General features: G+C 31.9%; 2 protein-coding genes across 2 annotated transcripts; both read right to left on the bottom strand.

The window, feature by feature from the left end:
* Positions 1-9,304: 9,304 nt before the first annotated feature.
* On the bottom strand, positions 9,305-11,638 carry LOC126552487 (uncharacterized). Its single transcript, XM_050207189.1, has one exon. It carries the CDS (start codon positions 11,636-11,638, stop codon positions 9,305-9,307), a length of 2,334 nt encoding a protein of 777 aa, XP_050063146.1.
* A 249-nt stretch (positions 11,639-11,887) lies between these two features.
* Positions 11,888-14,798, bottom strand: LOC126552486 (uncharacterized). The gene is made up of 3 exons (XM_050207188.1): positions 13,372-14,798; positions 12,739-13,240; positions 11,888-12,657 (listed from the first exon to the last, which is right to left on the bottom strand). Exons 1-3 carry the CDS (start codon positions 13,603-13,605, stop codon positions 11,888-11,890), a joined length of 1,506 nt encoding a protein of 501 aa, XP_050063145.1. The 5' UTR covers positions 13,606-14,798.
* Positions 14,799-16,872: the final 2,074 nt, after the last annotated feature.

Here is a 16,872-nt window from a genome sequence, read left to right as displayed (position 1 = left end):
TTTCGTATTTTTTTACGTACCGTTTTCTCCGCTGCGGCACGCGCAATGATTTTTTTTTTTTTTTTAATATGTACGCGTGACATTCAATCATAGAGATAATTTACTAAATCGGTTTTCCGCATAAACAATAGCCACGGTAGTATTCAGCGTATTATATATAATATATAATTATTTTACGCATAAATACGGGGTGATTCACCGCGAGTGCGATCATCCCCGTTTTGTCTTCGAATTTTTCGTTTTATTCGAATGCTGATCTTTTGGAACTCTAAAGCAGTATAGTCAAAAGCGGTGTGTTTTAAATTCTTAAATATTCATATTAGGTATTTATGGAGCGATGTGCCGTCGTCATACACATATTTTCTTTTATACGCGAATGGAAACTTAAATATACTCAAAGGATTAACCAGTTGATGATTTCTAAAATCTTCACAGAGGTAGGTATTCTAATTAAAATTCCAACGAGTATTTTTTGAGTGATTCAGAGTTATAACTTAGATAAGTCATTTTTCACATCGCAATAGGCTTATAAGATATGGACTATTATGATATAAAATTGATTGTAGTCAGTTCTAAACTTGTGTAGTCCGTAATTTATTTACATTGATATATTGATATATATTCGATTGGTGATTTATTATTTAAAAAAATTAGAGTATAGTGAGTTCCACACCAAAATATTCGTGGTACAATTGGTATTATGTACGTTTATGTGTTATGCACTTAAGCATAATCATTATAGTATCCAGTGGTGTATTTTTTTATTATTTTTTTTTTTGGTGGGTTTGTGTTCAGAAATACATCCTCCTTTCTGATTTGAAATAATACTCCAACGTATTAGTATTTTACTCATGTCAAACAAAATATTAATTATATTTAAACTTATTGTAAAAGTGAAATTAATTATAATAGATTTAACGACACATTTCTATATATATTTTTAAGCTAAACCACTTAAACCGACAATTTATCTGTGAATTATCCAAGAATTATTTGAATTTTACCCGGTCATTAAGAAATATTTTAGACATCCCTAGAAAAATCACCCAAAATTCACCACTGTTAAAGTGATAATATTTTCTAAAACTATCGTAGGTACTTGGACCAGATATATAGTCCAGATATAATACCAGATATATAGTAAATAAGTACTCATCATTTGAGAAATCATTATAAGGTTTCATTGTTTGAATATAATTTGAAATGAAATGTAAAAAATCGTCTCAAATAATAACCCAGAATTAAGACATTAAAAACAAATATTTTTACAAAATTGAAATCCTATTGTATAAGCCAGTCGCTGGTGTAATTTTGCTAGACTTTCAGATTTAAATCATAAAATAAATAAGTTGCGTAACTACATCCAAATTTTAATCATATAAAATTTATTACACTTAATTAAAACAGTTTTTAATTTGCAATTTTAGAAAAAAATTGTACGTATAATTTTTAATTTTTACATACGTATTATGCTTAAATACCTAATTTGTTAATAAATAAATATCTTTTAAATACTATATAATTTTTATACCTAATTATCAATTGTCAAATGGATACATATTTATTATATATATATATATGTATTTTTTTATTACCTAGTAAAAAGTAGAAAAAAAAGCTTATTTTTCTACTATTACAAAACTTTTTGATAGAAGATGTATATTTAGGTTCGAAAATATGGTCTCACATTTTCATTTAATAATATTTCAAAAAACCATAATATTCTAATAAATGCATGTTTTGTAAATAAAATTGTAGTAGGTACGTGTTTATACTACTACAGTCGATTAATACAAAATATAGGAATTAGGGGTACTACACGGCAATAACCATTACCGGGATGCAAACAATGCATTGCATATGTGTTGGTTCAGTTATGGCACAAGTAGGTATAATATTATGGCTATTTCTCCGAAAGGGAGTTTCTATCGTTTTCCCCACGGTTTTACTAAATTATATAACTTATTATTAATATTATTATGTCTGAATAATATTATAAATATTACCTGTTCTGTGGAATTTACATGTTTTTTTTTAGCTTACCAAGTGTGTGCTAAACAAATTATTCAAGTTTTAGTATATATTTTTTTACTTGCACATTTGAAGTTTTTTTATTACATGAGTTATAACGCATATCAACGTTAGGGGACATTTCATAAATTTCTATGAATTACAAAAATTTTATAATGAAATCCAAGATTCAAATGATACTCTAAACCGTTAACCAACATATTATTTAGACGATTTACTTGATTTATAAAAATGAGCGATAACAATGAATATAAGCTAATTGTTAAAAATAAAAAAAAATAAAAATTTCCTATACCTGCAATATTGTTCAATGAAAATTCAAAATCAGTAATTTTTTTTCTATTAAACAGAATGGTAAATATTATCAACCGTAATACTTTGTGACCAATTACTTAGATCACCTACTTACTACACATCTCTCTCAATATGTTGTTCTTGTTTACTATTGTTTTGGGTTGCACTCATTCTATCTGAACTATTTTGTCACTTCCGTTGGAAACGATTGAATCACTAAATGTTTTGATTGTTTTTTACTTGACTATAGGTACTTATTACCACTGGTACTAGCAATTTATACGAGAGTTCCCTGCAACACGATAATTAACGTATTATTCTTTCGTTATTTTATTTTTTTAGTGTTCAACCAATTCAGCAGTGGCTAAAATCGAACCGAAAAGAACTAGTCTCTGAAAAGCAGGAGTTATACAATCAATCCGAGTATTATTATTATTTTATATTTATTCTATGTAATGGTCAAATTAACGACAACGTCAATTATATAAACACAATGGTATGGATATAGTACGTGATAATAAAAAAAAAAATGTATTAAGATTATGTGCTATTAAATGCAGATGGTATGCGTTGAGCAGCTAATAACAAATAATGATTGATTTTAATCAAATAATATTACCTATATTGTATCTTAGCGTCAATTTTTTTTTCTTAGGGGCTCGAATTTGTTTTGCACAAGGACTACCTACAACAGAGTTAAAGACCTGGCATTGACCCGAAACGCACTATTATAGTGGGTGTTATAATTGCATTATTACCATTATTACAATATGTTTCGCATCGAGCGCGCGCTAATCTCACGACAAGGCTGCTGGTATGGGTATATTGTACCTACCAGCTAGCTCTGGTGTGCGATTTGTCGCCGTAACCGGCATTAATGGTTTTAATCACGAAAATAGTAACGCGTGTCCGCGTAGCTTAAACGACTTGCTGGGTACCGAGCGTACGCATTATAATTAGAGATCAGTTACATAAAACAGTATTATACGACTATTAAATCGTCCCGCGAAATTTCAGAACGGCCGTGTTCGCGTAGATCAAAATAATTAACGATGGACATTTGGTGATTAACATATAACGGTGTGTCCGTTTGAAGGCGTGAAGATCATCGTCGCCGGGCGTTAATTTAGAGGAATTAAAAAGAGATTATCATACCGGACGATTTTTTCAGCGTCAACGTTTTTCTCTGTACATTTATGTGTTTTCAAGTCGTTTATCGTTTTAAATAAACGATAAAATATTTGTAAAAAAAATTGTATACAGTACAACGTTCTCTTATATTAATAGGTATATTCCTTATTGGTAGCTATATTTTTTCTAAGAATCAGCTAGTAGGTACCTTCTAATATATTTAACTGTATAGTATTGTTCATAAATAATTAATTAAAACTAACTCTTTACATTAGAGTTGAATGACTTGAGAACTTTATAATTATAATAAAATTATAAACTCATATTACATAGATAACTTACAAACGTTTAATTAACTGCTGGTTTGATAATCGATTTTAATAAACTGAAATTCAAAAAATTATATTAGTAATATAATAATTATATTAGATTCTGAACAAAGTGATAAATGTACTAATTTTACAATGATGTGTGTTTATTTTTTTTTTGTTTTTGTGCCTGTGTACAGCATAACTTGTCGAAATAATGTTTCAATTTCAAACTTCAGGGATGATTTCTGATGGCAAAGTGAATATCCTTGTTGCATTATATATTTATATAGGTTAAATATTTTCAAACCGTTTTTTTAAAAAAAAAAAACGAGACGAACAAAAGAAAGTGACAGAAAGACGGAAATTTTTACGCAAAACCTGTTTTTGACCAAATCAAATTTTTTATATGGTTGTAACTCAAAAACTAATCACTGTAAAGTGTAAATACTTGAAATTTTCACCACATGTTTATATTAGCGTTATACACACAGGGTGATTCTTTTACCAAACAACACTCATTATTTCAAAAAATATAGTTTTTTTTTCAAATTTGTAGATACAAGTCATGTTTTTCTAAAACTGTATAAAATTTTAATTTTTTCACTCTTATATTTAATAGTAAAAAAACTATCAATTTTTGATTTTTAAATGGCAACCTATAATAATAATTTCATAAATTAATAAAGCCATTTTTTTCATCAATTTTCACGTTAAAATGTTTAACTTTCGTTGTTTCGTCGGCGAGTTATAGCTGCTCAAAGTTTGTTGGTTTTAGAAAGTTTTTTTTTGTGTTTTTCATCAGTGCTAATTAATCAAAACTGGGATTTTTATTTGTAAATTAAAGTAACTATAACAGTAATGAGCTCGAAATCATCAACCCCATGGTATAGCGGAGAGTGGTGATAATATTTGTACCTATCATAGCTTACTGTTAATTGTCATATAATTATAATTAATTGGACTAATATTACTATTATAAATACTATACTATTATTCACTTATCGCTTTCGATTACCGACTCCGACGATGGTGCATGATAACTCGGTCTAATTATACCGTTTAGTGATTATGAAAAGCCAAAAAGTTATTTGTGTATTTTGTGACTCCGTCCAATTTATAACATTACGTTTATGAATCAAAATAATAATCTTACGTCATTATAATCACAAAACAATAATACCATTAATACCAATACCATAGACCTTATACTTATTACTTAGTATAAGATTTATGTATAATATTTACATATCTGAGATCGGCAACTTACTGGTAAGCTATCATTCAGATTGCAGTTATATAATGTTTCATGATAACATAATACTTCGTGAAAACTTTACTTTACTGACGTCTGACAATACGCCATATTGTTTTAAGTAGTATTTAGTGATATAGTGATGCATCAGTCATTAGTAATATAATAAATTAATAAATAATAATATGACATAACAACATAACAATTAAAATTATAATATAACAATAAGTATTATATTACCTAATTGTATTTTGTACATTTATTTAATCAAACATATAAGTACCTACCTTTTAAAATTAGGATTACGCGTGTGAATTGGATACTTGGATAATCCTATAAAATATTGGTAAGCAGGTATTAATTATTTTGTAGTTCTATGTATGGCGACCAAATATAAATATTTTAAAAAAAGTGCATTTTAACACTTAGCTTCTCCTCTATCGTAATTGCTAATGCGTATACAATTCAACCCATTTTGCCAATTCCATAGGCCATAGGGCATAGACCACAGGTCATCTTCTACACAAATTGTTTTTTTTTTTGAATTATTATTAGAATTATCATATACTAAAACATTAATTGTTTAAATCTATTAAGTCAATAAAATTCATTAGATGTGTGTCTTTATGATAACAATTCTTTGAAATTTAAGTAAACTAAAACAAAAGTATAAATATATACCTAAGTTATTTTTAAAGGTCAAGTTAATCATCAATTAAATAAAATACAATATAAATATGATATTTATACATAAATATGTATTTTATACATAAATTAATTTTATATTGTTTTCTCCTTGTAGGAATAAATAATAAAATAAATGAGAAATTATATTTTCAAATATTTTGTGTTACATCCGATTTAGATTAACAATATTAATAATAAAAATAATATAATTCATACTTTTTAATATTATAGGTACCTCGGCTACGATTAAAGTATGTCTTATTATAATTTTACTGGTTATCTTATAACTTTAGATAATTAAAAACCATACTGGTTAAAAAAAATATAAATGTAAACAAGTTATTTTCGACCATAACAGAATACTAGTAGGTTTAGACGTAGTTATCGAAAAAAAAATATATTGATTAAAACTTAAAATATTTAAACTAAACGTTGTCATATTTAATTGGTGTACTATACCTATTAGTGTGTTAGAAATATATGCGGTAATTATATGTGAAAAAAAACAAAAAAAAAAAAATATTATGGAACATCAAAAGATTTACACAGAAAAAAACCATACCAGTGTGATGTGTGTGATAAATCATTTGCTCAAAAAACTGATCTAAATGAACACTTTCGAACTCATACGGGACAAAGGCCATACCAGTGTGATGTGTGTGGAAAATCGTTTATTTACAGCAGTAATATGATACGTCATCAGCGAAATCACTCAGGAGAAAAGCCATACCAGTGTGATGTGTGTGTTAAATTATTTTCTCAAAAAAGTAATCTAAAAGAACACCTTCGAACTCATACTGGAGAAAAGCCATACCAATGTAACGTTTGTGGAAAATCGTTTACTCAAAGCAGTAATGTGATACGTCATCAACGAACGCATACGGTAGTCTCAGCCATGTTTGTGTGATGTATGTGGAAAATCGTTCACTCAGAATATTCATATAACAGCACATCGTCGAACTCACACAGGAACAGTGGCGTAATTAAGAAATTGTTCTGGGGGGATAGGTTTTATCTAATTATTTTTCCTCTGGGTGGAGGATAAGCCCCCTACCTATTTTCATCATTGTATACACAATTTAAAAATTATAATAAAAAGAGATACATATATTAACAGCACTTTTCTTGTTTTTTTTTTAATTCGGAGTAGGTTTATTAAAATAATAAAAAACAATAGAATGTTAATATCTTGGGCGCCCGGGAATTGGGCCACAATTCGCTTTTTTTTCTAAAGGTATATACGGTGATCGGGCCATAACAATTTTATATTTATTACAGGTAGGCCTGGTAATTGGGCCACTAAAATTTCATATTTATAATAGGCAGACCCGGTGATTGGGCCACTATTGCATTTTAAATTGTGATAAAATAATATTTAATAAAATACATATTTTTATATAAATTGATACAATTCCTAATACTACAGCGCATACAAAACTTTACTCAAAGCGACTGCGTATGCCTTATCAAAAGGTAACAAATTATCCAATATCTTATAATATAGAATTATCAATTGTCACCAAATGAAATGGATAAAAATAGTCATACGCGTAGTGTGTAAAGATTATGTAACCTAACTTGAACTACAAATACCGTCGAGTCTTTTTATTCACATTTCAAAAATAATTTCTATAAGTCACATCCAATCATACATAATTTTTTAAATGTTTTATTGCAACTTCAATCAGAAGTTTATATTAAGATTAGAAGTACAGGAACAATAAAACCAAGAAAACGAACTTTAGTTCGACAAAATTTTATTCTTAATGAAATTAAAAAATATGAAGAAGTGGAAAAACCCGATTCGAATATGTACAATCTGTATTATGTTATTAAAAAAAAAAAATTTATATTTTTAAATATTATAATAGAAAAAAATTATTTCATATTATTAATTATTGGACTGACTTTATGCATCTTAATGTTTTGTATTATATTTTTATGTACCTATTAGAAAATGTTTTTTTCATATTATTTATTTTTTGACTAACTTTATAGTCCTTATATTATATTTGTAAAATGAGTATTGGCATTCTTTATAAAAATTATTTCATGTTTGACTAATTTTATAGACCTTCAGTGGCGTATATAGAAATTAATTTCGGGGGGGGGGGGGGGGGGGTGTTAAAAAATGTATTTACCTAATCAATATTATAAACTAACTTACTAATTTAGGTATTAACGCACGGCGATAACGCAAACGGATAATATGATAGGTACACGATATAATAATAATAATAATATGAAAATCACTACAGAATCAAACACATAGGTATATTATTATATTTATATAAGTTAAATTAAAGGACATAATCTAATTTTCGAGGCAAATTTGCGAATTCATTTATAACTTCTTGAGTGTCTATTGAAATACTTCGATGAATTGACATGAGGGCTAATCCTGTTAGTCGATTTTCGCTTGTACTATTTCTCAAGTACGACTTCAATCTTTTTAACGTTGAAAAGAATCTTTTAGATGACGCTGTTGATACCGGTAAAGTGACTAATATTGACATCAAACACCATATACTTGGAAAAAAATCAATTAATACTTTATTTAAAGTATCAATAGCAGAATTTGGACACTGACTCTCGGGAACATTTTTCCATTTTTCCATTTTTCTGTCCATACTTTAAATTCTGGTTCAAATGTATTATTACTGGGTAAAACATTTTTCTAAAAGTCTATACATTTTTCAAAATCATTTTAACTAGGTTTAAACTTGTTAAGTAAATTTGGAATCAACTTTTGTAAGACGGAAATTATTTCATTATGTTTGGAAAATCGTTCTATTAATTGATTTTTAAAATAATCGATAAATGGTTAGGTTATTATTATTCAAATAATTTATTATAACATAGGTTTTAATGTATTGGCTTTATAATGATGTTTATTTCTTTTTTTATTCTGGGAACAATTTTTCTCCTCTTAAATTTGCTAAAAAGTATCAAGTTTTACACGTTTTTTGAAAGGTAATTTTCTTGAGCTGGTACTTTAAAAAGGTCATTTTTCGATTTTCTCAATAGTTATTTAACGCCACGGAAAAACACCGAAAAATTACGAAAAAACGAGATTTCAATTTCTAACGCTTTGTTTATCACCATAGAAACGAATTATATTTAAATATTTATTGAAATAAAAAATATTCTTTCGTTCGCTCAGAATCGTTTTTTATCGAATGCAATAATTGCATTCAAATTGAATACTACGAATTTACACTATCCTGTCCGAGGACCGAAGGGACGATACGGCAAACTACCTCCACCGCAATGCTGACCTACTTATATTTTTTATCATGATATGGTTATACAATAATGCATGTGAGTCATTCCATTCACATTTTATAGAAAATGTTAACAAAGAAAAATATATTTATGTGGCTCAATATTATGAAGCAAATTCAAACTTATATTTATTGTCAAACTAGCAGACCCGGCGAACTCCGTTTCGCCACCAGATTCGTTTTATGTAACATTTCGTTTGGTGATTAAAAGATAAAGAAAAAAAATTTTTTTTGTTATATATTTGAAAAGGAAAATATTTATTTCATTTCACAACAGTAATAAATTCATTTCAATTACCTACTAAAATGAAGTGTTATTTAATTGTTTCATTGTAGTGCTCTTTGGTAAACCACATTTTTGTTTTTTGGTCTGACGTTAACACAAACAAAGCGGATGGTTTCCCAACTCGTGAACACGCAACGTATAACTGTCCATGTGAAAAACAATGATTTTCCAAATTTATCCCGCAAACACTAAGCGATTGGCCTTGCGACTTATTAATTGTCATTGCGAACGCAAGGCGAACTGGGAATTGCAATCGTTTGAAGTCAAACGGAAGATCAGTCGGAATCATTGGTATTCGAGGAATACATACATTTTCACCTGCGTACTTTCCGTTAATAATGGTTGCCTCAATTAAATTCGGCATAAGTCTCTTTACCGAAATTCGAGTACCGTTGCAAAGTCGCGGTGGATTCAAATTACGCAGTATCAAAATAACTGTACCAACTTTCAGTTGCAAGTTATGTGGTGGAAATCCTGGTATCTTCAGAGAGTTCAAAAACTCCGTTGGATAATTTACTACATCATCGGGATTTGTTATTGAATCAACGGATTTGTATGTCACCAAATCGCCAGCAATTTTTGATTGAATGGTGAAATTCAGTGCGTGGACATCATTATTCTTTGCTGCAAGAATTGCTCGTTGACTTAACCAAGCATAATTCTTATAATTCTCACTAATGTTTGGGAAAACATTTTCAATAAGAACTAATTGAGTGTCTACAAATCGGCAAAAGTCGTTGGTAAGAGTAATTAATCCAGATGTCGCATCAACTGGGACTTTTCCATTTCCAAGATCTAATAATTGTTTGGAAAATTGTGCAGCACTTTGATCATTTTGAAGTTGAACTCTCATATTAGTGGTTAGCGATAATGTTTTTACGTTATTCCATGAAGGTGATGCCTTTAGGCAAGCATTCAATTCATCTGCAGGCGTTCCACGGGGAACTACTGGCAACGTCTGCCTGAAATCGCCTGCCAACAATATCATCAAGCCGCCAAAGATGTTGTTATTTCTCCGAAGATCCTTCAGTGTGAAGTTAAGTGCTTCAAGTGATTTCTTATGTGCCATTGTGCACTCATCCCAAACAATGAGCTTGCATTGCATTAACAATTTTCCCATTGCACTGGATCGGGAAATATTGCACGTTGGAGTATCAATTGTGTTTAAATTGAGTGGCAACTTAAGCGCAGAATGTGCAGTACGACCGCCATCTAGAAGAGTCGCCGCAATTCCAGATGATGCTAACGCCAAAGCTATGTCACATCTTGATCGAATAGTGGCCAAAATCAATGAAATGACAAATGTTTTCCCTGTTCCTCCAGGTGCATCCAGGAAGAATAGACCACCAGTATTATTGTCCACCGCTTGCATTAATGTTTTGTATACTTGTTTTTGCTGTTCATTCAGCAACGGAACATTATTTCTAACGAATTCCTGCAATGTATCAACATTGTATTGCAGCTCTCGATTTAATTCTTGGTTGAATGCATCGTGCATCGATCGATTTGGCGCAATCATTCCTACTTCAATCAGTAGCTTGTTTGCAATAGTCAAGCATTGATCCTCAATCAGAATCAATCCTTCATTGTAGATTTCATCGGTTATTTGGATGTCAGGATTATTCGTTTGAATACGCAAGCGATGCAAGATATCTTCACATATGGCGTCTTTGTATTTGTTCCATAACTGAATTGGTTGTGAAGGAAAACATGTGGTGATGATAATTGCGAACAGCGTTCGTATTTGGTACGCATTTGATGAAACAACTGAATCTGCAAGTGTTAAATCCCAATGAGAATCGTTCTCCAGCAAACCCAATAGTTGACATGCTTCTCGATATGTTTGGCATTGGTGGCCATTCACAGTTTTCAAATGCGCAAATGATTTCGGTCCACGTACATTTACTAACAGCAGTCGCAAATAAAAACATTCATCGTTTCTAGGATGAACAGTATACATACGACCTAGTGCATCAGTTGAAAACACCTGTGGCCAGTCTGGAACTGGGGTTCCTTGTTTGCGACGTTGGAATTTCTTTGTTGATTGATTCCAAGTGTAATACTTGGGCATTTCAACGTACATCAGCGTCGCTGCGAATGGATCTGCTTCACACATTGCAAAGAAGCTAGTCAATGTTGTCGATGGTGGTCTCTCAGCTTGTTGTGCCGCATTAGCCTCAGTGAAGTAAACTCTTTGGCCATTTTCCAAATGCACTGCTAAATGTACAACTGTGGGATATCTTTCATGAATTTGAAATGACAATAATCGCCACAGTGCTTCATTAGTACTGACGTATCTGCCCATTTGGAAGTTGCTGATTTCGTCATTCACATTTTCCGACGCAATACCAAACACAGCCATGTCGCTGCCTTTTGTGACGTACTTGCACAAATATTTGATTGATTTGGCCGAATGACAACTCTCAACATTTGCATGTGTTTAGAAAATTCGTGATAGTAGCGGGCAATATGGTACAATGAATTCATTTCCGATCTCAATCTCTTGATTTTGAACTTTAACTTTGATAGTTCGACCGTTATCTTCTTTTGAACGCCGACGATAAACTGGATATCCATCGTTCCCTGTGACTGTTTCAGCAACTATATCGGACTATAGCGGATATCGTTTTGTGCACTTTCCATCAGCCATGCAAGGCGATAATGGATTTAATGCACCGCACGGTCCATGCACCATCTGTGTCGTCACAATGTCGTGTAGACGGGGATCAGTGACTGGATCAGGAATTTCAGCTGATATGATGTCATCCACTTCATTTGAATGTAATTTGTTCAGCAACCAAATTAGGATATGAGCATGCGGTAGTCCACGCTTCTGCCATTCCACCGAGTACATATAACAACGTGTGTCACCAAAAACTCGATACTTAGTAAGCACATCCATCATAACCTTGAGTTTTTGCTGAAATACTCTGGCGATTATGTCATGGCGATCTTGCGGTTTTTGACCCGGTTCCAACTCGCGTTCAATTTCCGTCCACTTCGGATTGCATGTGACCGTAATAAATAAATCCGGAGTTCCATAATTTCGCACGTACGTCATAGCGTCTTGAGCGTATTCGTGCATGTGGCGTGGGCTTCCGATATAAGTTGATGGGAGAATCGTCAGTCGTCCAATATTCTGAACATCACCATCTGAATGAATAGCATCACGCAAGTGTATATAGTCCTCAGATCGTAGCTTTGGCTGATTGAATCTGATGAACGCTAAACGTTCGGTCTCGACTTTGACATACATGTCGACAGCGAATTGCTGGAATAGCCGACCGCACTTCAGAATGACATTCTCCTCATGTGTACGAATCATCATACGATACGCATAGTAATTCATTGCGCTTAGATTTTTATTATTCGTTGATACTCCTGAAAATGCAAAATTAAATGAATTGTTAATGGAAACCAATAAAAGTAATAATGGAAATAATTAGTGTGTGAATATTGTACCTGTAATTGGATCGACCATCTTCAACGTGATGTCGTATCCGTCTTGCCCTTGCCAATAAATGATTGGATATTGTAACGCATCGTACAAACGATGTGTCTCGTTTACACGATGCATGATATTGCTTCTTCGCTGAACGACAATGTCTCGTGATTTAGTTGGATCGCCAACAATAATTGCAGCAACATCATTAACGGTGGGTGCATTGAATCTTCGCACATGTTCACCTGTTGGAGTACAATCCGCTCTTATGACAAATTTGTGCGTATCCGATGGCATTCGTTCCAATGCTGTTTTGAACATATTAACCACAGCATTATTAGCGTGAAAAAATGCTTGCAACTGTTCAATAATTCGTCTCTTTAACTGTTGTGCTCCCTGTATATTGCACCGCACGTTCAGCTGATCCACCATCGACGAAATGAAATATATTTGCAGAAATTGATGCGGTTCATCTGGTGTTGGCACCATTGAACCATGCAAATGATATATTTGACCTTGTATCTGTAATTGCAAATAATCATTAAAATTTGTTCATGAATACATTGTAAATCGTGTGATGGTGTAGTGTGTGGTGTATATGAAGTTGTTATGTGTTGCAATTATGTGTTGGTTATGTGTGTTGTATCTTTTACCTTGCAAGTCGGCATGAAGCCGCCTTCTCGAATGATATTAGCTCCAAAGGAAGTCATGCGAAAGCAGTTATTGTATTCAAGGATGTGTTGAAGAAAATGGCTGGAATCGGGATCACTTCCATCAAACAATGTTTTCAGTGGCTGAAAAGTAATGGATCCAGTTTGACTTTTCCACTTGCGCAGCACAATCCAACCGTTTCTCTTTTGAACTTTACCGCATTGCAATATCGGCATATAGTCGTCATTCGTCCAATATCCAAATTTTCATCATCACTGTAGTTCGCAGTGGGATCATATTGGAATGCCAAGCGATTGTATGATGCCAATGATCTTCGTGTGCTCACGCGATGTCTCAATCGGTCATTTTCTCTTATTATATTTTGTCTTTCTTCTCTTAAGTTCCTTGAATAGACTTGTTGCTGGCTTGCATGTCTTGTGCGGCGGCCGATGTTCGCACGTCGTTCTCTAGGCATTTTGGACTATGGACAGAGTGTTGAATTTAACTTCAAATGCACGATCCACATAATTTACACTGAGCTTAAATGAAATTAACTGAGCAGAGAATAATGACTATCTGTCACACACTTTATCACGCACCGTTGCTATTGGTTTGAAGTACATGCTATGTATAATAGATGGCGCTGTATGTGAAAAACGATTTCCCCACTTTTCTGTTGAATTTTTCCTGAATTTTCCAGAATTTTCTTTGCTATAAACCTCACGGAGCCCAAGACCTTTCCAACGAATGCAAAACCGTGGAAATCGGTTCGTGCGTTCTGGAGTTATAGCGTCAGGGAGGAAAACCGGACTTATTTTTATATAATAGATAAGAAGTATTCATACTCCAAAAAAATCAAAAGACTTTCCAGCAAACAAACGTCGTATTATTTTACTTTGTACTACAAAAAAAAATATAATATTTCATACAATTTTATTATTTTATTTGTTGGAATTTGGAGGAAAATAGAAAATGGTCAACAATTATTTTTTTTTTTTTTGGAGGAAAATGGATCAGCTCCGTTTTATGACCTATAACATTATAATATACTGGACTAATGCCGTTGAACGAACGACAAACTATTTTGGCTCAACTTTAAAGAAAGAAAAACCTCCAAAAATCGATTATCAATTTTCATATTTTTTTTTTTAATGACGTTTTGGAAATAGTCGTCGTTGGCTGTTCTATTACACGGGCCAAAGAGTCGTCTTTGGGGTTAATTATAATATTACATAGCAGGTACGGTAGGTACACGACTGTGACGGTACCCCACGTGTAGGCGCATCCCAAATATAGAAGGCTACATTTTGTCGTGTAATAATATGCTTATTGCTGACTCGACGGTCGCATAGAAGGCATAACACGACCGACCAACTAACCCTTTTCGGACTAAAATTTTTCGCGCCTCTATTTTGTTTTCATCGTTTTTCATACTAGCCCGCCTATTTTCACCTCCACAACCGCCCTCGTCCGCGAGTAGGTACATAATATTATAATATTATGCATTACAATAACCACCCTCGTGGTTGATACAGATCAACCCATCATCATCATCGCATACGATGGTGATAATATATAATTAGGTAATAACGTCCGCGTGTCCTTGGTCGCTTGTGCGGCACCGGCGCGTATAGTTATACCGCACTGCAGATCTCGTATATACCTGTATACGAAACAAATATCCGTGTATAATATCGTATATATATTATAGGTATATACGACGATACAAAATAGCAATAATTCGTCCGTAAATAATGCGACATGTCCGTTAATAATAATTATTATTATTTTATCAATGATATCATGTTATACGTCATGTGCCGTCGGTATACGACGACGAGTGTAACAGTTATTATAATATTATTATGTATATAGGTACACTCTCGACGGCGTGTTCGGGTTATGATAGCGTACACACACGCAGTATGTATAATAATATATTACCGGTATAATATTATTGAACGTCCCGTAACCGCGAATACCGTGCTCGAGTTCACATACCTAATGTCAATCCATTATACGTCGGATACCGCGCGGTTTTAATAACTCCTATTTTAATTACTCGATCGTAATGAATAATATTATATACTATTATACAGGTGTACTATATGTTATACGGTGCGCCCCGTTGGTCCGAAATATCTATTATATACACACACGAATGTGCGGAACAATCGGAGCATGTAATATCATCAACTAAACGATATCATTGCGATACATGTACAATGTACATATATAATATATAATATTGTTGGTTATTGGCAATACGTATTGTATCATAATATTGTGTAACGTACTGAAATATATGTGTAGGTATACAGTTACCTACTGCGGAGGAATGTTGTCGATGTACAACTCCAAGCTAACCAACATACTATCAACACGTCTTGCAGTCTGTCTACGCCCTACGTGTATGTATATAATATATATATATATGTTATAACGATTATATTATACTTATTACGTGTTATATTGGCGTATCAATAATATTATAGACATCAAAGAGCGCTTTTCAGACAAATGTATTTGTCGTTGATTTATATCTAAATCTATTTTATATATCTTATAATTTACACAGGGTGTTTAATCGAGACTCCTTATCTTGACCTACGTACTTATATAGTTTCCTTAAAAACTTGATTTGGTATTTTTCAAATGTACTTAAATCATCTTTTTGAGATTTTTTATAACACTTAATGAGTGTCCTGTAGAGGTACAAACTTCTGAATTCTAATTGACAATCTTTTATGTTGTACATTTTTTAGCGAATATTTATCTGCAAATGTAGACGTATCAAAATCAAAACTTAAACGAGTGGTTCTTGATTTATTTAATAATTCAAAAAATCAGAAACTGAAAAAAAAGCAGAATTGAATGAAAAAAAAGAAGGCAAGCATGCTTGATCAACCACTTTAAGTATAAAGATGGTGTTCACAGTTACTATGGGTGAATCATGAATGCATAAAAAATACCAACAGATTTGAAATTATGCGACTGGTACAACTTTGTTACGTTTTATTAACTTGTTGTTACCTATTTATGGATTTAATTCACTTGAATCGAATAGTTGTAAGTTTGACATAAATGCAATATTGAAAACTAAAAGTTTAATTTTGATATAGTTTTCTCTTGATTTACCAATAAGACAACTAACAATATGGCGATGATGTGACATTCAAAAGGGTCGGAGTGAGTTACTACAATTTTCATATTAAAAAAAATAAATTCCAACTTAATATTAATTTTGTTTTTAGTATATTCTGAAGACGGTATTTTTTAATAATTTCACAAATATAGCACTTAAAAAAAGTTGTCTTAAAAAAACATTTAATTGCAAAAACTGTGACAACTAAACCTGCGGGTTTCCTTTGTGTGTTGAATTACCCTTCAATAATAATTGTCGACTGTGAAATATTACTGAATGACTAATATTTTAACTTGTATATATGCTTTTTAAAAAGTAAAAAATAAAAAGTGAAAATGTTATTGTTTCGTCTTTTAAC

This window comes from Aphis gossypii, chromosome X (assembly GCF_020184175.1).
Source record: "Aphis gossypii isolate Hap1 chromosome X, ASM2018417v2, whole genome shotgun sequence".
Classification (NCBI taxonomy): domain Eukaryota; kingdom Metazoa; phylum Arthropoda; class Insecta; order Hemiptera; family Aphididae; genus Aphis; species Aphis gossypii.
The sequence above is the reverse complement of the archived record's forward strand: the minus strand, read 5'-3'. Positions and strand labels throughout refer to the sequence as shown.